This window comes from Cavia porcellus, unplaced genomic scaffold, assembly GCF_034190915.1.
Source record: "Cavia porcellus strain 051 isolate PalLab524CR breed Dunkin Hartley unplaced genomic scaffold, mCavPor4.1 scaffold_25, whole genome shotgun sequence".
Lineage (NCBI taxonomy): Eukaryota > Metazoa > Chordata > Mammalia > Rodentia > Caviidae > Cavia > Cavia porcellus.
This window is the reverse complement of record NW_026947508.1, coordinates 34507461-34535189: the sequence shown is the minus strand read 5'-3', so window position 1 is coordinate 34535189 and position 27729 is coordinate 34507461. Positions and strand designations below refer to the sequence as shown.

Genomic DNA, 27729 nt, shown 5'->3' with positions numbered 1-27729 from the left:
CTCATTTTTATTTCTTCTTTTAGTCCTTTAGACATTTTTAAATAATTCATAATTTCTAGCTGATACTTCTATTACCAGAGAGTTCTTGGGAATTACATTGCTGTTTGTTGTGTCTAGTGACTCCCCAGTAAAACAGATATGTTTTGAAAGTTTCAGAGCACTTTCTAATTTGAAAATAAGTGCTCACTTTTAGAGGTACTATGTTTTGGGGATCTCTGTGACATTAAAGTCTCCAGAGAGAATCTGGGTTTACTTCTGTCAGGCACGTAGAGATATCACCACTCATACAAGTTTGGAGTTCTTAAGACAACACAGGGAGAATATGTGAACTCTCAGCTACAAAAGAGTAATTGTTTAATCAGATGAGGCGACTACATTGCCAACCCTGCCCAGTGCCCAACAGAGAACTGTTTCTCATTAAAGCAATCATCTTTTCACTAAAGGGTCTACACTTGAGGGGTCTGATTTCATTTTAATGTGGCACTTTAAGGTTCATTTACTTGTCTTGCATAAGAGCAAGTCATTTTATGTCTTACTAGGGACATAAAAAGACAAGATTCTTGGGGGGAAAAGGCTCCGTAAGGCAGTTACAGGTTCAGTACAAAACTTTGATGCTTTTCTTTCCTCATGTTTGGTCTGTGAAGAATTTTGTTACTTCTTGGTAAATTCGGCGAAGTACTGTAAAAAATATTTTTTGAGTCCCTCCTACCCATGGTACTCCACAGTATTCTATAGGGTAGGTTTTCAAGTTGCCCTGTACATTACGCTGGGAAACAGAATGCTTCCAGAATTTAGATTTAACTAGCAGCCCAGGCAAATGTAAAAAATTAAGTTTATTTTTAGTACACTTTAGGTATACTTAATAATCACATTCATCATAGAGAATTTGACTTGCATGTGTATCTTGATTCTTTTTTCTATCGTTTCCCTGGTGTCCCTTTGGTCTTTTTAATTTAGTCTTACAATAATTCTCACAACTGTTAGAGAATTCAGTATGTCCTACTTTAATTCAGGCTGCCTCCCCCTTTGAGAAATAAGGAAAAACAAACACAGGTTTGGGATTTCTCTTCTGCCACATATAATCTTGTGTGAGTTCCTTACTCAAAAGGATGTCACCTTAACTATTAAATGGAACTAATAATTCTCAGTCCATAAAGTTAGCTGGGGTATTGAATGAGACAGTAAATATAAAGCCCTAAACACTTTGTTGGCACTTGAAAAATAATTTTCTTCCTTTCTAACATACATTTTACAGAAGTCTCTAAGAATCATCCCTTTAGATCTGCATTGTATTTTAGAGTTCTACTAATAAACACACTTTAACTTCTTAAAAACTCTATAAAGTAAAATGGAATTTCACTTATAGGTGAAATTTCACTTAAAGGTGTAAAAGGATCTTATTATTAACTTTGTTGATTATTGACAGATGGGACCCAAAATCCAGGACTCCTATCTTATTACAGTCTGATACATTTTTCCAACAATAACTGCTGCTTAATAAGTATTAAAAATCTTACTGAATAAATTTCTGAGAATGTATCTTCAAGTCATAAATACCAATACCTGGGACTCATTAATTAAAAGGAGGTATTTGAATTTAAGCAGCTTGGAATTGGTGATACTGGAGGAACAGTGTACCTTGTGGAAAATCCTAATGGGAGCCATCTCTGCACCATTTAGTGTCTTCAAAAGGAACATAGGCCAGGAAGAGGCATTCAGCCGAAATCCTGCAACAAACATGATGAGAGAAAAATTTTTTAAAGTTTTAAAAAGGCATTGTTCTGTCAAGTTTTCTCTTTGAAATTCTGGTATCCTGGTCATAACCTGCACTGTGATAGTTGTAGAATCATGGGCTGCTAGGAAAGGATTTAAAAAGTAAGTAAAAGAAATGCCTTGTTATACAGATAAAAAGGAGGCACGCTGTAGGGAATATAATTTGTCCAGGCCAAATTTTTGAAACAGAGTCCCAAACCAAGTTTCCTGACTCCAGGATAAATATCACAAATATATATCATAATGTCTAGAATAGTTTCCTTGAGAAAACCAAAGCCAATACTTAAGAGATGATCTGAAGGTACAGTTGAGAAGGGGATCCTACATGGTGGCACATATGTGTAATCCTAGTACATTGGAGGTATGAGGCTAAAGGATTGCCACAGGTTTGAGACCAGGCTGAACTGCATAGCAAGAATCTGTCTCAATCACCCCCTACAAACACTACATTAAGGAGTTTGCCTAAAAGAGATACTGTGGTCTTATAATTACACTATTGTAGAATGTTTAATTTAAATGGATGCAGATTGTCTATAAAGACCACTTAACTATACAAATTATCATAAGTAACAGAGAACTGGGTACAATTACAAGTTCCTTTGAGTTGGTGCACTAAGCTGTTTTTCCAGTGAGGATTTCAGGTAGTCACCTTGGGTGGTCAGTGTTTTTGACAAACGAATCTAAGTATCTTTTCTTCTTCATTACACTGGATTGATGGACTAATCTTATTGTTGTGCTCAAATTTTGTATGCTCTTAAAATTAGTTTTATTGTAAGTAAACCTATGTCTACTTTAGAAGACTGGGAATAGAAAAAAATAAATTATTGTCATATTTTTTGGAGATTATTGTAATTACATAGGATTAAAATCAAATAATCATGAAAGTTTCTTGATTAATGAAAAGGGGGCCTAATAATCTCTTAGGAAGAAATCAACATATATCAACTTATGAGCTCAATTTACAATTAAATAATCTTGGTTTATTTCAATATAAACCATTTTTGTATCTCTTTCTCAATCACATGTGCTCTCACACAACAATTAGAAAATAATTGGGGGGGGTTCCAAGGATTGAACTCATGACCTTGAGCTTGCCAGGCAGGCGCTCATGCTACCAAGCTAAATCCCCAGCTCTACAAACATGTATTTTGATATTCCTTATTTAAATAACTAAGGAATAGAGAAAGATAATTGCCTATATCATCCTGTATTAAAATCTTCATGTTCTGAAAGAGTAACAAAAAGCCTGGAGAAGTTATTTGTTCATTGTCATCTACAAAATAAAAACAGCATAAATATATCATTTAATTAATGAATTATAAAACTAAGATCTTATTACAATTAGGTCTTCCAATTCTATCTCTAAGCATTTCTTTTGATTTAGCCATGTCTTCCTAAGATACTAAAATATAATGCTTTTTGATAGTCTCCCACCTACTCAGCATTCTCATTCCATCCAAAATAACAGATAAGGTACATCAAAGCTTCAGAGCTAGAAATAACAGTCTCTGCTATTCTTGAGTTTACTGTGTGCTAGGGCCAATTTCAATCACTTTCTACTACTGTCTAATTTAAGCTTCAAGATACCTCTGGGAGATTTAAATTGTTATCTTCATTTCATAAAGAAAGAAACAGGTAAAAGTCAATTAAGATTTTTAAGATTTCAGGATATGCAAATGACAAACATAGACTTAAAACCCAAGAAATCTGAATCCTGAGCCCACATTCTTACCCTTTTCTTAAACTGTCTATATGTAGGTAAAATGAAAAATAAAGAATCAGCTTTTGGGATTAAGTATTAATTATAGTTAGAATTAGGGAGAGAAGATGAGAGAAAATCAAATAGGACTGATAAAAGAGTTACACCTTTGGATGACAACCCCCACCCCTTTTTTGTTTCAACATTTGCTAGGCTAAACAAACTATCCTAAGTTCAAGAGAGCTCTTGGGATAGCTCATCTACATTAACAACTGAAATGGCAAGGCTAACGTTTAATCTAAAATACTGTATTAGAAATGATCTAGACAATAAAGTCAAAAAGGGAACTAATGGTCTCTTAAGAAGAAACTAAGATATCAACTGATAAGCCTAATGTATAAGTAAATCACTTTGGTTTATCTCAATATATAAAAATTCTTTTCCTTTTCTTTTTTCCTTACCTTATTTTACTTGCCTAGGGTTCCCTCCCCCCACCAATTTTTGAAAAAATAAAACAAAAATAAAAACACAACTGCGATTTTACATGATTTGATGGGGATGTCAATCAAATGGTCTTATCTATCTAGTTGAGGTGGGGGGCAGATAATGTCATTTAAGGGCGTCAGACTGCTCAGGATCTGTGATGGCAAACCTTTTAGAGCTTTCAACAATAACGAACAGCTGGCTGTGATAGGTATGCCTTCAGTTCATCACAACGAAATACAGACCAAGGATGTATATGTTTGTACCTCAAGTTAGGTCAGTTATTTTCTGACTACGTGGATGTTTGAGGAGAAAGTATTTTTCTGACATCATGGCTGTGAGCATGTGTGCAGATCTGACACTTCCACAAGGAGAACATACTAAACAGAGGTCAAAGTAGGATCAGAAATGAAGGGAAACCCTAGTTTAAAACCCACCTGCTTAGACACATTCAATACCAGATAACTCCTTGGACTTCTTGGTGATGAGTCAATAATCCCTAATATCTGCCTCCTTCCTTTTCCTCTGTCTTTACTTCTCTGAGTTAAGTTTTTGATCACTATTCTTTCTTAGACCATAGTTTAAAAACAGTATCACAACTCTACCACTACCATCAAAGCCTTCCGGAAATTCAGGCTTGGGTTGTGTGTGTGCATGTAACAACTCTCCTTAGAAGAGTTGGAAGGGCTGAAGTAAGCCAAACCTACAGCAGATTTGCCATGAAGGGTTTAGTACATTATAGATAAGGTACAGAAGGGCAGAATAGTTCCAGGAAAGTATTCCCTACGCTAGGTAAGGCCCCACAATTGCACAATTAGAAGATTCAGATTTCATGCCTTCAGTTCCTAATGACTGGAGTGCTCAGCCATCTAATTTCCAATTTCATATTAAGGAATGGATTTCTGAAGGTCTTCTATAGAACTTGAGGAGGTAAAACATCCGGTTAGCTCTGGGAATCTTTATAATAGTATTATTGTAATAGCTAGAATGTACTGAATGTATGCCATGTATAAATATTTTACATGATGTATCGTGGTCAATGTTTGAAATAATACAAGTCAGGCACATTTATTTCTAGTTTACTGATGAAACAGAAACAGAAGTAGCTTACCCAAAATTATGCTAATAAGTACTATTAACAGATTTCAGTACATGATGGTCTTACCCTAGAGTTCACAGTTCTTTACTGTTTTTCACTACCTTTTAGCAACCTTCTTCAAGAGTACAAAGGCAGAGTGCAAATGTTTCTAAGGAAACGCTAAGGTGTCTTATTCCAATGTGGAACTCTGTCCATCCAAATTTACATGTATCTGCCATTTGTTTCAATATTCTTAGTCATACACTGCACAGAATTAACACTAAAAGAGATTTCCAAGGCCAATTAGTACAAAGATTTTATATTGAAGATGACAAAACTAACGTGCAAAGAGGCTAAGAAACTTGTTCGTGGTCACCCAAGTTACTCTTGTAACACTGAGATTGGAATCCAAAGATTTCTAGTCTGTTTCCCTGCTCTACACTATGCTGTTTCCCAAAGTCAACATTTATTACGTACATATTATGGGTCAGGCTCCACTGAGACAACAGAGTTATATCATTTAATCACTACTACAACTCTAAATTAGACACTAGAAAAGTAGCACTGTTTCTGGAGCCAGCTGGTCTGGCTTGGACTCAAAGCCAGATCTGCCTTTTCCCAGGTGTGTAACTTTTGAACAAACTACAAAGCCTCTCTTTTGTTTCAGTTGCCTCAACAATAAAGTGGGATATAAAAATAGAAACTGTTTTATAGGTTGTTCCAATGATCAAGTAAGTTAATATAAAAGGACATAAAATGATGCCTGCCATATGATGTTATTAAGTGTTGCTTATTATTATAGGTAAACAGCTAGAAAAATTAAACATCCAAGGTTAGTAAGCTAGTAACAAAGCCAGAATTTGAATCCAACTCATGTTTCCAGACACTTCACTGTTTCTCATTATTCTTTTTTTTTTTTTTTTGTCTTTTTCCTTTTTATCGGTACCAGGGATCGAACTCATGACTACCTGCTTGCAAGGCAGGCGCTTATGCCGCTGAGCTAAATCCCCAGCCCCCATTGCTTCTCATTATATTCATCATATTAATATCTTCAGTAACTTCAACATTACTCCATACCAAATCTTGGTAAGAAAACTGAAGTTGTAAAGTTGTAAGAGAAAATCAAAAGGAGAATAAAACCATTTGGGGTTCTCTTCAAGTTAAACGAAGGCCTGGGGTTGCTTGCAAGGAAAAAACTCCTAACCTCCAAACATAAGAGTAGCTCAGGGCTCAGTCACTGCTTCTCCCTTCTTGGTCCCCGCTCTTTTTCATCAGACCATCACTGCAAGTTTGTATCTCTAGCTCAAACTTCTGACCTGAGCCTTATGCTCATGTATCTAACTGAATTAATAGCACTCCTCTGATATACATATGAAAGATCTCAACAAGAGTAAGTCTAACATATAACTTTGATTTTGCTATCTCTTCCAGTATGTTCTTTCCTTCAGACATTCTCTCAGTCAATGGCACCACTTATTAAAGTCAAGTGCTTACATAACAAAGTGTATGGATCACCCTAGATTTGTGCCTTCCCATAACCCCCAGACCAGATCTGACTAACAAGCAAGTCTTGATGGTATTTAAACTTAGTACATTCGAAAACGATTCTGTATCACCATTGCCACTGCTGTATCACTCTAAGCCACAGTCAAACTGACTACTAGTCATCTCACTGATTCCCTTTTTCTGACTGGGCCTCCTTTCTATCTGGTCTCCACATAGAAGTCAGAATTATATTTATGGTTTTAAAAATATAAATCACTTAATATCACTCTTTTGCTTATATCATACAACTCAAATAAATCCAAACTTACTCCAATTTTGTCTGTGCTCCTCAAACACACTAATCCATTTCCCTCTCCATCAGACAGCCTTTCCTCAGATCTTCAATTGGTTCTTTCCTTATACATCATTTTCTCAGAGAAACATATCTAGATTACATAAAATAGTCTCCTGAATCTATCTTGCTCCCTTTATTCTTACCCCATTTAATGTCTGAATATTTAATGTGTCTATCTTCTGTAACTAGAATAGGAATTTTAAATGAAGGAAAACAATTTATACTTATTAAAGGAGTACCAGAAATTGCTGGATGCTTTATCATGTTACTCTACTTAACCCTCAAAAGGTCATGTGTAATGGAATTTATTAATCATCTTACATGTGAGGCAACTGAAACTCAAAGTTTAAGGACAAGGTAAAGCAACTTGTTACAGCCACACAACTAAAAGAGTCAGTGGTTAGGCTTATTTTACAAAGTCAGATCTCTTAATTTCAAACAGTATGTAAGTGTTCTGTACTTATTTACCTATTATTTAGTTGGAAAATCTTCATAAATATGCAGTTATAAAGAGCTTCCAGATAATCACAAAACTGTGGCCCTCAGAGTAAGTTAGGGCCCTGCCAAATTCTGAATTTAATAAGCAGATCAGCAAGCTGGGAGAGGGGCACATGCCTGTAAACCCAGAACTCAGAAGGCTGATGGAGAACTGTCATTAGTTTGAGGTCACCCTGGGTTACATAAGCAAGCTCAAGGCCAGTCTGCACTACATAGGAAGACCTTGTCTAAGCACATACATACATACATACATACATACATACATATACATATATATACATTCATACATACATACAAAAAGGTACATTAGCTGGTCTATAATCTAATCATGGTTTCCACCCCCTAGTGGCAAGTAACAGAATAGCCTTCACTCCAGACACCATACCTTGCTCCAACTCACTGTTACTATCTTACCTAGGATTCCAAGCTTTGTGGAGCTATTAGACTCTGTCAAGATGATTCTATAACACTCCTAACTCGTGAGGTACTTCCTGAGAACTTTACATGTAAATACATATATAGAAGTATGACACTCACTCATGGAACAGTCTCGGACAACTTACCTCCCTTCCCTGTTCTTGCATTGGTCACTGCAGACAATAAGCAAAAGCAGTGTTTTCCACCTGGAGTGGTGGACTATTGAAATCTCACCCAAGTATAGTGGAAGAGGATTAGAACTAGAAGAGAAGTGCTGAGGACGAGAACATTTCTGTGAAGGTATATGGGAAGGACTGCCAGGATTCTTTTAGTCCAGGCAAGACTCTATCACTACTTCCCTACAACACCCTCAAAAGCAGGTTTATTCAGACTAATCTGGAGGTGGGAGTTGTGCCTAATGAAAGGTACAGATGTGGGTAGATGCCGATAGTTCTTATGTTGCCCAATACCAAGAGCCTTGTTGCATAGAAGAAAGTTCGGTGAATTTTTTTTTAAATTACCTTTATAAAATAAACATTGAAGCCACTGTGGTCAAAGTCTCTTCTCTTTGAAATTCTGTTTTTCTCCCTACAAATTTCAGTAAACTTCAGATGAGACACACATCCTTTATAACTCATCTTTCCACTGACCTTGGAAGTTACTTAGTAAATAAAGATTTACCAGTGACAGGAACATACAAAGAGTTTCTTTCAAGTCAATGTATCATATGTATTTCTGACCAATTCTGCTCAGTATATGTGATCCTGACCCACCTGAGTAGGTGCCTTGGTAGAGGCTAGCTATAGATTTACACAAACCTGGATGTTAGAATCTCCTGAAGAATCTTACAGAATATGTATTAGTTTCACTCTCAATAATTCTGTTTTTTACAAAAATGAAAAAATACATGAATATATAATTTCATTTATTTTATATGTGTATATTACATACAAACAATTTCCCCTTCTTGCACTCATAAGGTACTATAATTTATACATATCTGTTTTGCAATTTGTTTTTTCCACATTAACTATATAGGCTGAAAATCACTGTCAGTTTACAGAGGTATTCATGGCTAGTCGTGTGACTGTACTATATTACATTCAATAAATCTTTATTATAATGTTGCAAAAAATAGTCATGTATGTTTTACTTCTTTTGTGGACATGTACCTTCATAATCCAATTCGTAGAAGTGAGATTGCTGTGTCAAATGATAAATGCATATATAATTCTTCTCAGATGGTATGATCCCTACCCTCAACAAGGATGGTACCACTGTGTGTTTCCTGCAACAGTAAGTATTTACTTCTCTGTAGACTAATTGTGTCCTTAAAATTTGAATTTCTGTCAATTTGATGAGGAATAATATTCTGGTGTTCTTTTAATCTGATTTTATTATAAGTGAGGCATGTTTTCTTATGTTTAAGGACATTCACATCTTCTGAGAACTGCCCATGTCTTAAGTCTATTTCTATAATAGCTTTAGTTTTTTATGACTTTTAGAAGGATTAGAAATTTTGAGACTTTTGTCTGGATACATGTTGTAAATTTTTTTCTACCTTATTATTTGTGCTTAACTTTGTGTGAGGTTTTTGTCTCCTAAAAAAAAGTTTTATTTTAATATTTACGGAGTCAAATTTATCCATTTCGTTGGATTGAGTCACATTTAGATTTTCCCACCTCAAGTTTCTAAGAGAATTTGCTTTTCCTAGTACTTCTAAGGTTATAATTTTTACATCATGATTTTTAATCCAGCTGTAGTTTATTTTGGTGTATGCTGTGATATACGGATTCTACTGTCTTCTCCCAAATGGCTATTCACTTTATAATGCATTTAGGAAAAACCTCATTTTACACTGATTTAATATGACACCTGCTATACACTGTACATGTTCCCACTAACCTCATATGTTGAAGCCTTAATCCTCATTATATCTAGAGATATAGTCTTCAGGAGATAATTACAGTTAAATGAAGTAACAGTGGAGAGACCCTAATCTGTTAGGACTGTTACAAGAAAAGAGGGACACATTCATATTCTTTCTTCCTCTTTCCCCATTGTGGGAAAAGGTCCATTTATAACTATTTTATTCTGGGACTTTAACAGGAGTTTGTCACAAGTTTTTTCTTCATCTACTGATACGTTGTGATTTTTTTATTTTAAAAAGATTAAGATAAAAGAGGACATAACAAAACAGATCAGAACAGAAAAATTTAAGCAACATAGTGTTTCACCATAAGACAACGTGACATAACAGTAGCTACCATAGTGTCTCTTTCCTTGAAATATTTGAGTATACCTTCATACACTATAGTATCAAACATAACAAAATAGTATAAAACCATTCAAGAGAATGAAAGTATTACAGGGTATTCAAAACCAACAAACAGAAAATAAACAATGGTTACTATATTATCCCCTTGTCCACAAAAAATTTTGTTTATGGTATCACATATAATAAAATCCAGTAAGATACAACATGATAAAACTGATGGAGACAAAATAACAAAAGCTTGGTAGGACTGTTCAAAACAAGATGGAATTAAACCAGCACTAGCTATTATAATGTCTTGTTTTCTTCTAAATAGCTGTTCATACCATCACAGACAATAAAATCAAATAACCCAGAATAAAACGATTCCAACTAACGAATGAAAACATTATAAGGCTTCAAAGCAATATAAAGGGGAATCATAATTACCACATACTTTTATGTATTCTTACCATTTCTTACACTAGGGAGCCTATACGGTATTTATACATGTGAGTTTGACTTATTTCACTTATGAATATGGTCTCAAGCTGCGCCCATTTATTTATAAATATCTCAATGTGATCATTCTTTATAGCTGAGTAGAACTCCATTGTATAAACATACCACAACTTTTTATCCATTCCTCAGTTGATGGATACTTAGGTTGTTCCAAGATTTGGCTATTACAAATTGTGCTGCTATAAACATGGGTGCACATATATTATTGTGGTATGATGTTTTTAGTTCTTCTGGGAATATGCCCAGAAGTGATCTGGATCAAGTGTGACTTCCAATCCCACAGACCGACCTCCACAATGGTTGCAGCAGTCAACACTCCCACCAACAGTGCAGGAGTGTTCCTTTTCCCCACAGCCTCTCCAGCATTTGTTGTTGGTAGTTTTCTTGATCCTGGCTATTCTTTCAGGAGTGAGATAGAATCTCAGTGTGGTTTTAATTTGCATTTCTCTAATGAGTAATGATGATGAACATATTTTCATGTATTTACTTGCCATTTGTATTTCTTCATCTGAGAACTGTATATTCATCTCAGCTGCCCATTTTTGGATTGGGTCTTTGAATTTTGGGGGTCTGATTTTTTAAAATTCTTTATGTTTTAGACAGAAGTCCTTTGTCTGAGGGACAGTTCACTAAGATTTTTTTCCCAGTTTGTGGGTTTTCTTTTCACTATGCTGGAGATTTCTTTTGACATGACAAACTTTTTAATAAGAGGTGATCCAGTTATTGATTCTAGGAAGTATTTCCCATGTGGTTTGATTCCTGTTCATGAATTCTCTACTTCTATGTCTTTTTAACCTAATTTGTCTTCCAACAGATTTAGTATTTGTTTTAATATTCAGATTTTTGATTCATTTAGCTTTTAATTTACTACATGGTGATAGGCATGGGTCTAGTTTTAGTTTTCAGCATATGAAGAGCCAGTTTTTCCATTTATTAAAGAGACTATTGTTCTTCCAGTGAACATGTTTGGCCCCTTTATCAAAGATAAGGTGGCTGAGTGTGTCTGTAGTTGTGGTTGTATCTTTTAATCTATTTCATTGATCTTCAGCTCTGCTTTTATTCTAGTATCATGTTGATTTTACCACAGTTTCTTTGTAGTATAACTTCAAGTCAGGGATTGTGATGCCTCCTGCCTTGCCTTTGCGGCTTAGAATTGTCTTTGCTATTCCAGCTCTCTTCTGGGTCCAGATGAATTTTAGGAGTGATTTCTCTAGATGTATGAGGTATGTTGATGGTATTTTTATTGGGATTGCATTGAATCTGTTTAACAGTTTTGGGAGAATGGCCATTTTCACAATATTTATTCTTCCTATCCATGAGCAAGGGATGTCTTCCCATTTTCTGAGATCCTCTTTAATTTCTTTTTCAGGGTATTATAATTTTCCTTGTACAGGTCGTTCACTTCTTTCATGATATTAATTCCAAAGTATTTGTTTTTTGGATGCTAGTGTGAAGGGTGTGGCTTCTCTTATTTCTCTCTCAGTGATTTTGTTTTTAGTGTATAGGAATGCCATTGCTTTTTGAGTACTGATTTTGTATCCAGCTACACTGCAGAATTTATTTACTATGTCTAGGAGACGTTCAATGGAGTTTTGGGGGTCTTCTATGTAGAGTATCATGTCATCTGCAAATACTGATAATTTAACTTCCTCTTTTCCTATCTTTACTCCTTTTATTTCTCTATCTTGTCTAATTGCTCTGACTAGTATTTCTACTACTACTAAAATTTGTAGTAGTAGTATTTCTACTACTACTGTATATTGAATAGGAGTGGTGATAAGGGACATACTTGTCTTCCGCTTGATTTTAAGGTAAAGGCCTTCAGTTTTTGGCCATTTAGTATGATACTGGCTGTTGATTTGTCATAGATGGCCCTTATCCTATTGAGATAAAGACCATCTATTCCAATTTTATGTAAGGTTCTTATCATGAATCAATGTTGGACCTTATCAAAAGCTTTTTCTGCATCTATAGAAATAATCATATGATTCTTACTTTTGGCTTTATTGATATGGTGGATTACATTTATTGATTTATGTATGTTGAAACATCCCTGCATGCCTGGGATGAATCCCACTTAGTTGTGGTGTATAATCTTCTTGATGATTTGCTGCATCCTATTTGCCAATATTTTATAGAGGATTTTTGCATCCGTGTTCATTAGGGAGATTGGCCTGCAGTTCTCTATTTCAGTTGGCTCTTTCTCAGGTTTTGGTACTGGAGTAATATTTGCTTCCAGGAATGACTTAAGAAGGATTGCTTCCCTTTTGATTTCATTGAAGAGTTTGAGGAGTATCGGCATTAAGTGTTCTTTGTATTTCTTGTAGAATTCTGCAGTGAATCCGTCTGGGCCTGGGCTCTTTTGTAGGTAAGGACTTAATTACATTTTCAATTTCATTAATAGAAATTGGGTTATTCAGCAGTTTTACATCTTCTTGACCTAGCTCTGGTACTTCATATGTTTCTAGGAATCTGTCCATTTCTTGTGTGTTATCAAACCTATGAGTAGAGGTTTTCAAAATAGGTGTTGATGATCTTCTGTATTTCTGTAGAGTCTGTAGTGATTTTACCTTTTTCATTCCTTATTGTATGAATTTGAGCTTTTTCTTTCCTTTTTAAAATAAGGTTGGCTAGGGGCTTATCAATTTTATTTATTCTTTCCAAGAGCCAACTCTTTGATTCATTGATTCTTTGGATTGTTTTCTTAGTTTCTATTGCATTAATTTCTGCTCTGATTTTTATGATTTCCTCCCTTCTTTAGGCTTTGGGCTTGACTTGCTCTTCTTTTTCTAGATGTTTGAGATGTAGCATCATGCTATTTATTTGTATTCATTCTGTTTTTGTAATGTGGAAACTCAGTACAATGAATTTTCTTCTGAGGACGGCTTTCATTGCATCCCACAGATTCCAGTAAGTTGTATTTGTTTTTTCGTTTGCTTGTAGGTATTGTTTAATTTCTTCTTTAATTTCCCCTGTGACCCACTGATTGCTCAAGAGTGTGTTGTTCAATTTCCATGTGTTTGTGGGATTTTTGTAGTTTCTTTTATCATTAATTTCTAGTTTCATGGCGTTATAATCCGATAACATGCATGGGATAATTTCAACTCTTTTGCATTTATTTAAATATGTTCTGTGAGCTAGTATTTTTGCCTTTGCTTTTGTTTATGTGGTGTTATATATATTGATTTGCATATGTTGAACAATCCTTGCATTTAATGGATGAAATCTATTTGGTTAATAAGTGTGATCCTTTTGATGTAGCCTTCTGTTTATTAATATCTCTTTGTATTGGAATGGATTGAAGGTGAAAAAAAATATCTCTTTGTGTCTGTGCTCATTAAGAAGCCTGGCTTGCAGTTTTTTTTTCCAGTTGGGTCCTTGTCTGGCTTCCCAGAATGAGTTTTGAAGCACCCTTTTCCTTTCAATTCCATTAAAGAGTCCGAGGAATACTGGTGTTATAACTTCCCTGAAGTTCCTGTAAAATTTATTTTTTATTTTTTTTTTGTCTTTTTTTGTTTTTATCAGTACCAGGGATCGAACTCACGACTGCCTGCTTGCAAGGCAGGCGCTTATGCCGCTGAGCTAAATCCCCAGCCCCCAGTTCCTATAAAATTTAGCAGTGAATAATCCATCAAGTTCTGGATTTTTCTTAGTTTGTTGGTTTTTTATTATTACCTTAAGTTCACTGCTTGCTATTCGATTGTTCAAAACTTTCATCTTCTTGGTTCAGTTTTGATAATTCATATGTGTCTAATGACACATATTCTTTAAGATTATCCAAGTCGGAGTACAAGTTTTCAACTAGTGATCTTGCAAATTTCAGTGGTGTCTGTTATTATTTTGCCTTTTTCATCTTTAACTGCATTCATGTCTTTTCTCTCCTTGTTTTGGTAAGGTCTGGTTAAGGGTTTATCTATTTTGTTTATTCTTTCAAAGAATCAGCTCTTCAATTCATTGATTCTTTGTACTGTTTTTGCTTTTGTCTCAATTTCTTTCTGCTTTGATGTTTACAAATTTCCCTCTTTAAACTAGGTTTGTGTTTGGACTGTTGTTTTCTGAGTGTCTTGAGGTTCACCATGAAGTTATCTATTTGTGCTGTTTTTCTAATGTGAGACTGACTGCAACAAACCTCCCTCTAAGGACTGCTTTTATTGTGTCCCATGGATTCTGGTCTATTGTGTGATTTCAGGAATTGTTTGATTTCTTATGTGACCCACAAAATGTTTGGGAGTATGTTATTAAGTTACTAGGTGTTTTTAAGTTTTCTGTGGATTCTTTTGTGATTGATTTCTAGTTTCAACACACAATGATTTGATAGTATATAGGGGCAATTTTGATTGTTTTGTATTTATTTAAGCAGGTTTTGTGAACTAGTAGGTGGTTTATTTTGGAGAAAATTCTGTGAGCTGCTAACAGGAATATGTATACTGTAGTAGGGTAAACACTTTTTAGGTATCTGTTAAGTCAGTTTGTTTGAAGATACAGTTCAACTCTGATGTTTGCTGATTTTTTTTTTTGTTTAGTTCATGTGACTGTTTATGGATGTGGTGTATTGAGGTAAGCCACAATGATTGCATAGATATTTATTTGATCTTTTATGTCAGTGTCTGTTCAATGAAGTTAGGTGCTCCAATATTTGGTGTATATATATTTACAATTGCTGTTTCCTCCCATTGGACTGTGGTTTAAACTAACATGTAGTGACTTTCTTTGCCTTATCAGTTTTAGTTTGTAGTTTTTCTTTAAGAGTAAAACTGCTACCTCTGCTTGCTTTAAGGGCCCTGGTACATAAAATACTATTTTTGATCCAATACTGTTTTTTAGCTTGTGAGTTTATTTTTGGATTAGAGAAGTTTCTTAAATGCATCAGATTGTTGGATTCTTTTTTGATCCAGTCTGTCACCTGTGTCTTTTGAGAAGTTGAGGCCATTTACCTTGAGAGTTCTTTCTAAAAGGCACTGACTTATTCTTGTCATTCATTTTTTTTCTGTTGATGACTCATTTATTTTTACTTTTATTGTTTAACTACTTGCTTTCCTTGATATATTCACTGGTTATTTCTGATTTGTTGGCCTCTTTTGTCTGTGAAATGCTTTAGTATTTTTTAGAATGTTGGTGTTGATGAATTCCTAAGGCATTCTTCATTGAGGATTATTTCTCCATCAACTGTAAAAGATACTCTTTCAGGACATATTAGTCTAGGTTGAAAGTTGTTTACTTTTAGTGCTTGAAACACTTCACTGCAAGCTCTCCTGGCCTTTTCAGTTTGTGTTGCTTTTAAAATTCTGACTTTTATGATGTATTGGGAAGAGTTTCTTTTTTTACTGTAGTTAGTTGGGGTTCTGAAAGACTCACCCAACTTACCTGTATTTTTAAATCTTTCCTCATATTCGCAAAGTTTTCTATTATGGTTTCTCTAAACAGATTTTTAAAAATTTTAAATATAATAAAACAAAAGAGCAGAACAAAGCAATTCAGAACAGAACAATGCAAGCAACATAGTACTTCACAACAAGACAACCAGATATCAACAGTAGCTACCATAATGTCTCTTTTCTTCCAAATAGTTGAGCATATCTTCACACACAATAATATCAAACATAACAAAAAAGTTGTCCATACCATCACACATAATAAAATCAAATAAACCACAACAGGATAGAACCAATCAAAATAGAAGAACAAAAGCATGGTAGGACTTCAAAACAAGATGATAGTAAATTAGCAATAGCTACCATAATGTCTTATTTTCTTCAAAATAGCTATTCATATCATCACACATAATAAAAGAAAACAAGGCCGGGGATTTAGCTCAGTGGCCTAAGCACCGGTCTGGCAAGTGCAAGGTTGTGAGTTCAATCCTCGGTACCAAAAAACCCCAAAAAACCAGAATAAAACCAATCAAATAAATGAATGAAAGCATTATAAGACTTCAAAGCAATATAATAGGAAACCATGATTACCATAATATACCCCATTATATTCAAAATAGCTGCCCCTACCACCAGACAGCATAAAATCTATCAAAACAAGACAGAACAAAGCCAAACCTAACAATATTGTATAAACAATGCAAGAGTTCAAGATAAGACAGTAAGAAATTGACAGTAACTTCCACCTTTCCCTCCCAGGTATTTCCTTCCCTTTGCTCTTACATAAACTATTTTGCTTTTGGATCCCATTAATTTCTTCTGTTTCTTCAGCGAGGGTTCACACATGAGTTCGAACTGTTTCGGCCATGAACATAATCTCCAGTTGTGTCCATTTACCTACGGAAGCCTTGAGATTATTCTACTTTCTAGCTGGGTAGCTTTCCACTACATGAAAATACCATATCTTTCTTATCCATTCTGTGGTTGATGGGCAAGTTACTCTTCCTTTATTATTATTATTATTTTTTGGTCTCCTGTCACATGAAACAATTGTTTTCTCTCCTTTGATTTTCAGTCTATGAATTTCCTTTGCAGTTAAATGTGTTTCTTGTATATAGTATATTGATGGATTTCTTGATCCACTCCCTGTGTTTCTTTTTATTGCTGACCCGAGGCCATCTACATTAATGGTTATAACCAGCATATATTGGTTTGTCTCTGCCCTGCTATCTTCCTGTTGATGGCCCTCTACTTTTCCCCTTCAATCAACTGCCTGTCTTGTTTGGTGATCCTTCTCTTGCTGCTGTTCCTGGAACCATGGTCATCTTTATCTCTCTAGAATATCATTTAGCATTCTCTGTTGGGTTGGTTTGGTAGTCATGAACTCCTTCAGTTGTTCTTTATCATAGAAACATCTTATTTTTCCATCAATTTTGAAAGATAGTTTTTCTGGGTAGATCAATCTGGGTTGGAAGTTGTTTTCTTTCAGGGTTTGAGATGCTTCATTCCAAACTCTTCCTGACTTGATGGTTTGTGTTGGCAAGTCTGCTATGATTCTGACTGGTTTTCCTTTATAGGCGATCTATCTCTTTTCTCTAACAGCCTTTAATATTCTATTCTTGTGCTGAATTTCTGGGATCTTATTATATGTCTGGGTGTAGATTTACTTTGATTACAGCTAGTTGGAGTCCTATATGCCTCACTTATCTGCATTGCAGATCCACTTCCCATGTTTGGAAAGTTTTCTTCTATTCTTCTGTGAATATCCTTTTAATTTCGTTTGTGTTGATCCCTGCTTCTTCATTGTTATCTATCACTCTTAAATTATGCTTTTTTGCATCATCTTGCAGCCATTGAGTTATTTTCTCACTCATTATTTTTAAGAGATGATTCTTTTCACAATCACTAGCTACAATCCTGTCTTCAAGGTTTGAAAGTCTATCTTCAGTCTCTTTCAAACGGTTTTTCCGGCTTTTGATTGAATTTTTAATTTCCTGGATCTCTCTTTGAATCTGTTACATGGATTGTAATTCCTTTCTACATTCATTCAAGGTTATCATCATTTTCCTATGCTCCTCTTTGTCTATCTTCTTTAGACCTGCTGCACAATTATTTCAGTATGTTTGTGAGTTCTTCTTTTACCTGAGACATTATTTCTGATTTGACTGCTTTTACAATCTTATGATGTTTCCTTACTTCAGTTGCTAACCTCTCAGAGATTTCAAGTGTGTGACTTCCGTTTTCTTCCATGACCATATCTCCCAGATTTATTGTGTGTGAGCTAGAGGTCTAAGTTTGCCTTTTGTTCCTTCATCTGGACATTCTCCTGGGTTTCTCCCAACAAGCTGGTTGTGGGGTCCCAGGCAATTCCCAAGTTGGCTGCTCTTAGGCAGTGGGATGGAACAGGCACCTGGGTTCCTCTAATTCCAGATTTACAGGGAGACAGCAGGTCCTGGAGTGGGCTTCTCCAGAACTATGCAGATACTTTGTGGCTCTGCTAATGATCAGGGGTGCATGGAGGTGGGGCTGCTTATCAGCCTGTGTGTCTACACTGGGACTCCCATAATGGTGGCAGACACACAGGAGTGTGTTTGTCTGATTCTGCTAGTGGGTAATGGCTGCCTAAAGGAACCAAGGGCCTCCAATGGTGACCTACGGATGCATAGGGCTTACCTGGCTGTTTGTCCCTGCTCCTGTTGGCTACCTGAAGGAAGGAGCCTTCTGGTGGCGGCTTTCTGAGGATAAAGGTGGATCTTCTGGCTCTTTCTGGCTATGCTGGGCACACAGAGGAAAGGGCCTTCTGGTGATGGTGCACAGCAGGCAGAAGTGGATCTGTCTGTCTCCCTTGACCTGCACTGGGCACTCTGCAGGCAGAGGCAGATCTGGTTCTCTTGGTCTGCGCTGGGCACGCAGAGGAAAGGGCCTTCTGGTGATGGTGCACAGCAGGCAGAAGTGGATCTGTCTGTCTCCCTTGACCTGCACTGGGTGCTCTGCAGGCAGAGGCAGATCTGGTTCTCTTGTTCTGCGCCGGGCACGCAGAGGAAAGGGCCTTCTGGTGATGGTGCACAGCAGGCAGAAGTGGATCTGTCTGTCTCCCTTGACCTGCACTGGGTGCTCTGCAGGCAGAGGCAGATCTGGTTCTCTTGGTCTGCGCCGGGCACGCAGAGGAAAGGGCCTTCTGGTGGCGGTGCTCAGCAGGCAGAGGTAGATCTCCTGGTTCTCACCGCCCGCACTGGTCACGCAGAGGAAAGAGTTTTAAAAGTCATCTGAGATGTTTTCTAATTCTTCTCTAACTACAATTAGCCTTAGATTATTATACTTTTGTATTGTGCTGTTTTTCTCATCATTGGATACACACTTGTTTCTATCTTAGATCTTGGGGTTGAATGAAACTCTTTCTCTAACTCCTCAGAAGAGACGTAGGGTTACAGAATTCCCTGAGTTCTTGCATGTTGAAAACTGTTTGCTTACAATCTCAGTACTGCATCTAAAAAATAGTGTGCCTAAATATAAAATCATTGTTCCCATTTCTTCTTTTAATTTCTTGAAAATGTTTTATTTTGTCTTGTGTAGTTTGCTCTTAAGCAAGCCAAGACAACCCTGACTTTGTTTTCTACTGTAAAATGACTGGAGTTTTTCCTCTCAGACCTTTAGAGTAATGTTTCTTAGATTTTAAGTTGTACTAGAAGTGAGCACTGAATTGATTTTTCCAGATGAAGTGGGACCTTTAAATATAAATTCAGGTCTTTAATTTTTGCAAAGATTTCTGCTAAGTGTTAATTCTATCCCATTGTTTTATCTTCTTCAGGAACTCTTAATTGTACATGTATAACATACACATGTTGGGTCTTCGTTGGTTATGTTCTGTTTCCCACAGTTCCTTTTTGATATTTTTCTAATATTTTTATTCTCTTGGTCATTTTCATTTGTCTTCTCAATGTGTCTTACCATATTTTCAGTTGAATATATTGTCCTATTGGTAATTATGGAATTGAGTCTTCAATTGAAATGACTTCATTTCTTCAATTTTCTCTTGAGTTTGGACAATTTTTCACATCTTCTTGTCTACTGTGAATTTCTAGCCTGTCTACTGTGAATTTCACAATTCACAATCTATGATATAGGGTATTTTTTCCTGTCAATTATTTGTTTAGTTCAAATTTGATTTTAGTTATATAGTTTCTTTCTAATTAGTCACTAGTTTTGGCAGTGGAATTTTTAGTCATTGAAACTGTTTTATCTTCATACAAAGCCTTTTAATGGATGTTGAGTGTTGTTTCCTGATCATTTCACAGTGTGTTATATTTTCCTGGACCAGTAAAAGCAAGTTCTATTTTGGCAGAAAACTTGGGTCATAGTTGGTATAGTGAAATGTGGTTTCTTGAAAAGATGGGCCTCTTTGAGATGGAATGAAAAAATGAGAATGTCATTTTTTAATTTTACAATCCTTTTAGGTTCTGCATAGCCTTAAATTCTGGTCCTTGCTTCCTTTGTCCTCCTCTCCATAGAAGTCATTTTCTTCCCAGGACTGCTCTCTCTAGGCCTTTTTACTATCAACTTTACTCTCTTTTCTGATTCTTCACTATCATATACTCTAGTCTACCAGGTCTTAATTTTGTTTCATTATTTGCTAATCTGGGTGAGACTTGTTTTCTAGGGATGATTTTATCTGTGTTAGACTTCCATTGATCTCTCTCTTTTTAATACTTTTTTTTTTTACCTGCATAACTCTTTATTCTGATATTGGTTTTGCTGGCTTCAAATCTTCATATTTCTACTAAGAAACAACTGAAATTTTGGGTATTTTTACCTCTTAGTTATATTTAGACATGAGTTATGAATCATTTAATTGGATTTCCTTTTTGATCTGAAGGTTTCTAGACTTTTTAGGAAGATTTTTATTTAGATAAAAATCTAAATAAAAATGGAGACATATGTTTTAGCGGGCTCTTAATATCCTTCTAAACAGTAATTTTAAAAGGTAGCATGAGAATAATAATAGTATTATGTAGTTGTAAAAATGAATGAGTATCTTCATTCTGTGAGATTATGTTTAGGACATAACAATAAGCGAAAAAAACAAGGCTGGGATAACCATGTAAAGTATATCACTTTTACATAAACATTACAGGTAAATCTATGTATATGCACATATAAATGACAAATTCTCTCTCTCTCTCTCTCTATATATATATATATACATATGTATATATATATATCTACATATATATATATATATGCTAGTATTTTTATAAAATGGAAAGATTAACAATTAAAAGAAAGTGGTTGCCAATGAAGGAAAAAAAGAATGAACAGTATTTCTCTAAGCATACTGTACCTTGTTTTATAAATCAGCCATTTTTTGGGCAATAATTTAGGAATGAATCCAGGCATTTATGCATGATATACAAGTTCTATATCATTACGAAATTTTCTAGGCCCTTTTATACATGTTTATATGAATATACTAATATTGAAAAAGCAATATTTCAAAATACACACACACAAAAAACAAAACAAATAAATCTTAAGTATCAAGGTGGTGGCAGTTATCTAGAAAGAAACTAATCTACATGACCTTATAAAATATTATTTGACTGTATTTTCCTTGCAGATAAGAAAAAAATGAAGATAACTCTAACACTAACTGTATTCATAATAGTGGTAGTGTTGGTCAACAGTGTGAAATGCTATATGTATATTGTAGAATAAAGCAAACAAATTATTTTGTTGATAAGGAGAATTACAATTCTGTTGTAGTAAAGAAGATATAGATTTAAGATGGTAGAGAAGTAAAAACATTATGGTTATGAATTTTTGTGGGAAGTATCAATATGAACCAAACAAACAATAAAGGTAGACGCCTCCCAAAACCAAAAGGATGGAGCAGTCTAGTGCTCAGATTATGGTCTCTAAATACCATTTCCCAATAAAAGAAGCATAGACTCCTAGAAAAGATAGGTGATTCCACATTGGGGCAGGAAATATATAAGATAAACTTGGAACATTCTGGTACTACAAGAGTTCAAGAGAGCCACCAAATAATACTAATATACATAGAAGTGTCAGGACACACAAGTATAAAACTCGCATTATCTCTCTGGTGTGAGAAACTGAAAAGATAAGTAACAATGTTGTGTTGTGAAATAGGAAGACACTATTTACAAAGAAAAGGGAAATAGGAAAGGAGGCAGGTAAAAAGAAGGAAGGGAAAGAAAAAAATGAGAGAAGATTCTGGCTGCGCTCGGAGAACTGTGGAGTTTCAAGCAAGCAGGTGGGCGCACACTATCCCCGGAGCCTAGCCTATTTGGGACTCTCGCACCCTCTGGGTGCAGAGTAAGGGCTGGGCAGATCTGGGGTGCCTGCATCCGCCTCCCCGTGTGTCTGGAGGACTGTGAATTTCTGAGCAAGCAGGCAAGCATCACCAGTTCCAGAGGCCCCGCGGCCTGCAGTAAGTGCCCAGTGCACTCTGCACCAAGCCCAGCCTGTTCAGGACCCTTGAGCCTTCCTGGTGCAGAGAAGTGGCTAAGTGGGTCTGAGGCACCTACATCCGCCTCCCCATTCTGACTGCGCTCGGAGAACTCTGGAGTTTCAAGCAAGCAGGTGGGCGCACACTGTCTCTGGAGCCCAGCCTATCTGGAACTACGGAGTTCTAAGCAGGCAGAAATCCACTACTGGTTCCAGAGGCCAAGCGGCCTGGGGGAACTGGGTGCCAGAGTCCCAGGAACTGCGAACACAGAAGTAGATTTCCAATAGACCCTGAGGAAGCTTTCGAATAACACTTGAAACACAGAAATATAGGAAAACGACAAAACGAAAGACAAAATTACAACCTCAAACCTCCAGCCCATCTCAAGAAACCCTAGGAGTGATGTATATAGAAGAAAATATATGCCATACACCTCAAATATCGGACATAATAGCTACTGAAATAAACTAGCAACTCTGGGAAGCTTTAAAGGAATCCAAATTCAAAATAATCTCCCAGGTAAAAGAAAAAATGATAAAAGAAATGAAAGAGATTCTGAATATAGCTAAAGAAAACACAGTTAAAAAATTGGAGTAATTAAACAAAAAGATAGAATCCCTAGGTGAGCAATATAAGAAACAAACAGAATACATAAAGCAGATACACAGAGATATACAGGAAATAAAAAACTCCACTGAAAGCTATAAAAACCACTTCAATGAAAGCGAAGATAGAATTTCAGACCTTGAAGACAGGATTGCAGCCAGTGAACAGGAAAGGAAAGATCTTTTAAAAATAACAAGGAATCAGGAAATAACAATTCAACAACTGCAAGATGATGCAAAGAAAAACAACATAAGATTGATAGGGATTAATGAAAAAGAAGGGGATAACATAAAGGGCGTCAAGAGCATATTTAGAGAAGTAATAGCTGAAAATTTCCCAAGCATGAGATCAGAAACCGACATCAGGTTCAGTGAAGCCTATAGAACTCCGAATAGTCATAACCAAAACTACACCCAGACATATAATAATCACCATCCCAGAAATCCAACACAAGAATAGATTATTAAAAGCTGTCAGAGAGAAAAGACAGATCACTTATAAAGGAAAACCTATCAGAGTCACAGCAGACTTCTCAGCACAAACAATAAAGTCAAGAAGAGCATGGAGTGAAGTATTCCAGACCCTAAAGCAAAATGATTTCCAACTTAGACTGATGTACCCTGAAAAACTATCATTCAAAATCAATGGTGAAATACGATACTTCCATGACAAAGAACAGCTGAAGAACTTCATGAACACCAAGCCAACCCTGCAAAAAGTATTGAGAGACAGTTTAGATACACAAAGGAAAAAACCACTAAACAAAGCAGATAATTAAAGAAAACAGAAAGATAAAGATGCAACAGCAGAAAGATAACATGTCAACAATAAACCAGCATATAACAGTTATAATCATTAATGTAAATGGTCTCAATGCACAAATCAAAAGAAACAGACTAGCAGAATGGATCAAGAAAAAAAATGAAACCATATGCTGTTTACAGGAAACCCATCTAACCCAAAAGGATAGTTACAGACTGAAAGTTAAAGGGTAGAAAACAATACTTCATGCAGCAGGAATCCAAAAAAAAAGTAGCAGTAGCCATTCTGTTTGCAGACAACGTGAACTTTAAACCAACAATGATCAGAAAGGACAAAGAAGGTCACTACATACTCGTTAGGGGAAAACTCCAAGAGGAAGAGATAACTATCTTAAATATATATGCACCAAACTCCAGAGCACCCAGTTATATAAAACAACTATTAACAGAAATGAAAACTCAAATTGTCAGTAACACAATTGTAACAGGAGACTGTAACACACCATTGACACCAAGGGGACAGATCAACCAGACAGAAAATCAGCAAAGAAATAACAGAACTGAATCACACCTGTGAACAAATGGACTTGATAAACATATACAGAATGTTCCATCCAACAACACCAGAATATACATTCTTCTCAGCAGTACATGGGTCATTCTCTAAAACAGACCATATACTAGCTCACAGAACATACTTAAACAAATGCAAAAGAGTTGAAATCATCCCTTGCATGTTATCGGATCATAGTGCTTTGAAATTAGACATTAATAATAAAAGATACTGCAAAAATCCCACAAACACATGGAAACTGAATAACACACTCTTGAGTAAGCAGTAGATCACAGAGGAAAAAAGAAATTAAACAATACCTACAAGAAAATGAATATACAAATACAACTTACCAGAATCTGTGGGATGCAATGAAAGCCGTCCTCAGAGGAAAATTTATTGCACTGAGTTCCCACATCAGGAAAACAGAACAAATACAAATAAATAACCTGGTGCTACACCTCAAACAGCTAGAAAAAGAAGAGCAAGTCAAGCCCAAAGCCAAAAGAAGAGAGGAAATTATAAAAATCAGAGCAGAAATCAACGCAATAGAGACTAAGAAAACAATCCAAAGAATCAACAAATCAAAGAGTTGGTTCTTTCAAAGAATAAATAAAATCTATTAGCCCTTAGCCAACCTTATTAAAAAAGGGAAGAAAAAGCTCAAATTCATGCGATAAGAAATGAAAAAGGTGAAATCACTACAGACTCTACAGAAATACAGAAGATCATCAACACCTATTTCGAAAACCTCTACTCTAAAAGGTTTGATAACACAGAAGAAATAGACAGATTCCTAGAAGCATATGAAGTGCCAAAGATCAAGATCAAGACGATGTAAAACTGCTGAATAACCCAATCTCTATTAGTGAAATTGAAAATGTAATTAAGTCCTTACCTACAAAGAAGAGCCCAGGCCCAGACGGATTCACTGCAGAATTTTACAAGAAATACAAAGAAGACCTAATGCCGACACTTCTCAAACTATTCAATGAAATTGAAAGGGAAGTAATCCTTCCTAAGTCACTCCTGGAAGCAAATACTACTCTAGTACCAAAACCTGAGAAAGACACAACTAAAAAAGAGAACTATAGACCAATCTCCCTAAAGAACACAGATGCAAAAATCCTCTATAAAATATTGGCAAATAGGATGCAGCAATTCATCAAGAAGAATATATACCATGACCAAGTGGGATTCATCCCAGGCATGCAGGGATGGTTCAATATATGTAAATCAATAAATGTAATATACCATATCAATAGAGCCAAAAGTAAGAATCACATGATCATTTCTATAGATGCAGAAAAAGCTTTTGATAAGGTCGAGCATTCATTTATGATAAGAATATTGTAGAAAATTGGAATAGATGGTCTTTACCTCAATATAATAAAGGCCAACTATGACAAACCAACAGCCAGTATCATACTAAATAGCCAAAAATTGAAAGCCTTTACTTTAAAATCAGGCACAAGACAAGGATGTCCTTTATCACCACTCCTATTTAATATAGTACTGGAAGTACTAGCCAGAGCAATTAGGCAAGAAAGAGAAATAAAAGGGGTAAAGATAGGAAAAGAAGTTAAATTATCATTGTTTGCAGATGACATGATACTCTATATAGAAGACCCCCTAAACTCCATTGAAAGACTCCTAGATATAATAAATTCAGTAATGTAGCTGGATACAAAATCAATACACAGAAATCAATAGCATTCCTATGTACTAACAACAAAATCACTAACAGAGAAATAAGAGAAGCCATACTCTTCACACTAGCAAGCAAAAAAATGAAATATTTAGGAATTACTCTTATGAAAGAAGTGAAAGATCTATACAGGGAAAATTATAATACACTTAAAAAAGAAATTCAAGATGATCTCAGAAAATGGGAAGACATCCCTTGCTCATGGATAGAAAGAACAATTACTGTGAAAATGGCCATTCTCTCAAAACTCTTATACAGATTCAATGCAATCCCAATAAAAATACCATCAACATACCTTATAGATCTAGAGAAATCACTCCTAAAATTCATCTGGACCCAGAATAGACCTAGAATAGCAAAGGCAATTCTAAGCAGCAAAGGCAAGACAGGAGGCATCACAATCCCTGACTTGAAGTTATACTATAAAGCAACAGTAATAAAATCAACATGGTACTAGAATCAAAACAGAGCCGAAGATCAATGGAATAGATTAGAAGATACAACCACAACTACAAATACACTCAAGCACCTTATCTTTGATAAAGGAGCCAAGCAGGTTCACTGGAAGAACGACAGTCTCTTTAATAAATGGTGTTGGAAAAACTGGCTCTCCATTTGCCGAAAACTAAAACTAGACCCATGCCTATCACCATACACTAAATTAAAATCTAAATGGATCAAAGATCTGAATATTAAAACAGAAACACTAAATCTATTGGAAGACACACTGGGTAGAAACCTTGAAGACATAGGGGTAGGTAGAGAATTCACGAACAGGATTCAAACTGCACGGGAAATACTTCCCAGAATCAATAACTGGGACCACCTCTTATTAAAAAGTTTCTGCATGTCAAAAGAAATCTCCAGCATAGTGGAAAGAAAACCTACAAACTGGGAAAAGATCTTAGTGAACTCCCCCTTAGACAAGGGACTTTTGTCTAAAACATATAAAAAATTAAAAAAACTCAGACCCCCAAAATTCAAAGATCCAATCCAAAAATGGGCATCTGAGATGAATACGCACTTCTCAGATAAAGAAATACAAGTGGCAAATAAATACATGAAAAAATGTTCATCATCATTGGTCATTAGAGAAATGCAAATTAAAACCACACTGAGATTCCATCTCACTCCTGAAAGAATGACCAGAATCAAGAAAACCAACAACAACAAATGCTGGAGAGGCTGTGGGGAAAAAGGAACTCTCCTACACTATTGGTGGGAGTATAGACTGGTACAACCTTTGTGGAGGTCATTCTGGAGATTTCTCAAAAGGCTGGTATTGGAAGTCCCATTTGTTCCAGCTATTCCACTTCTAGGCATATTCACAGAAGAACTGAAAGCATCATACCACAGTGATATATGTGCACCTATGTTTATAGCAGCACAATTTGTAATTGCCAGATCTTGGAAACAACCCAAGTGTCCATCAACTGAGGAATGGATAAAAAAGTTGTGGTATTTCTATACAATGGAGTACTACTCAGCTATAAAGGATCATATTGAGGTATTTAACAGTAAATGGGCACAGCTTGAGACCATACTTGTAATTGAAATAAATCAATCTCGCATGTGTATTTAATACCGGGGAATAGTTTCCCTAATGTAAGAAATGATTCAAATATATAAAAGTATGTGGTAATCATGATTCCCCATTATGTGGCCTTGAAACCTTATAAAGTTTTCACTTATTAAT

The 27729-nt window shown here is 35.6% G+C and overlaps 1 protein-coding gene across 16 annotated transcripts in view; it reads right to left on the bottom strand.

Moving 5' to 3' along the window:
* Scmh1 (Scm polycomb group protein homolog 1) overlaps nt 1-27729 on the bottom strand; it is a 213066-nt gene that overhangs the window by 103073 nt on the left and 82264 nt on the right. For all 16 annotated transcript variants that reach the window (XM_063236204.1, XM_063236202.1, XM_063236201.1 and 13 more), the window contains one exon: nt 1639-1727. In XM_063236204.1, coding sequence (XP_063092274.1) covers nt 1639-1727 — 89 coding nt within the window. The remainder of the gene's footprint in view (nt 1-1638; nt 1728-27729) is intronic.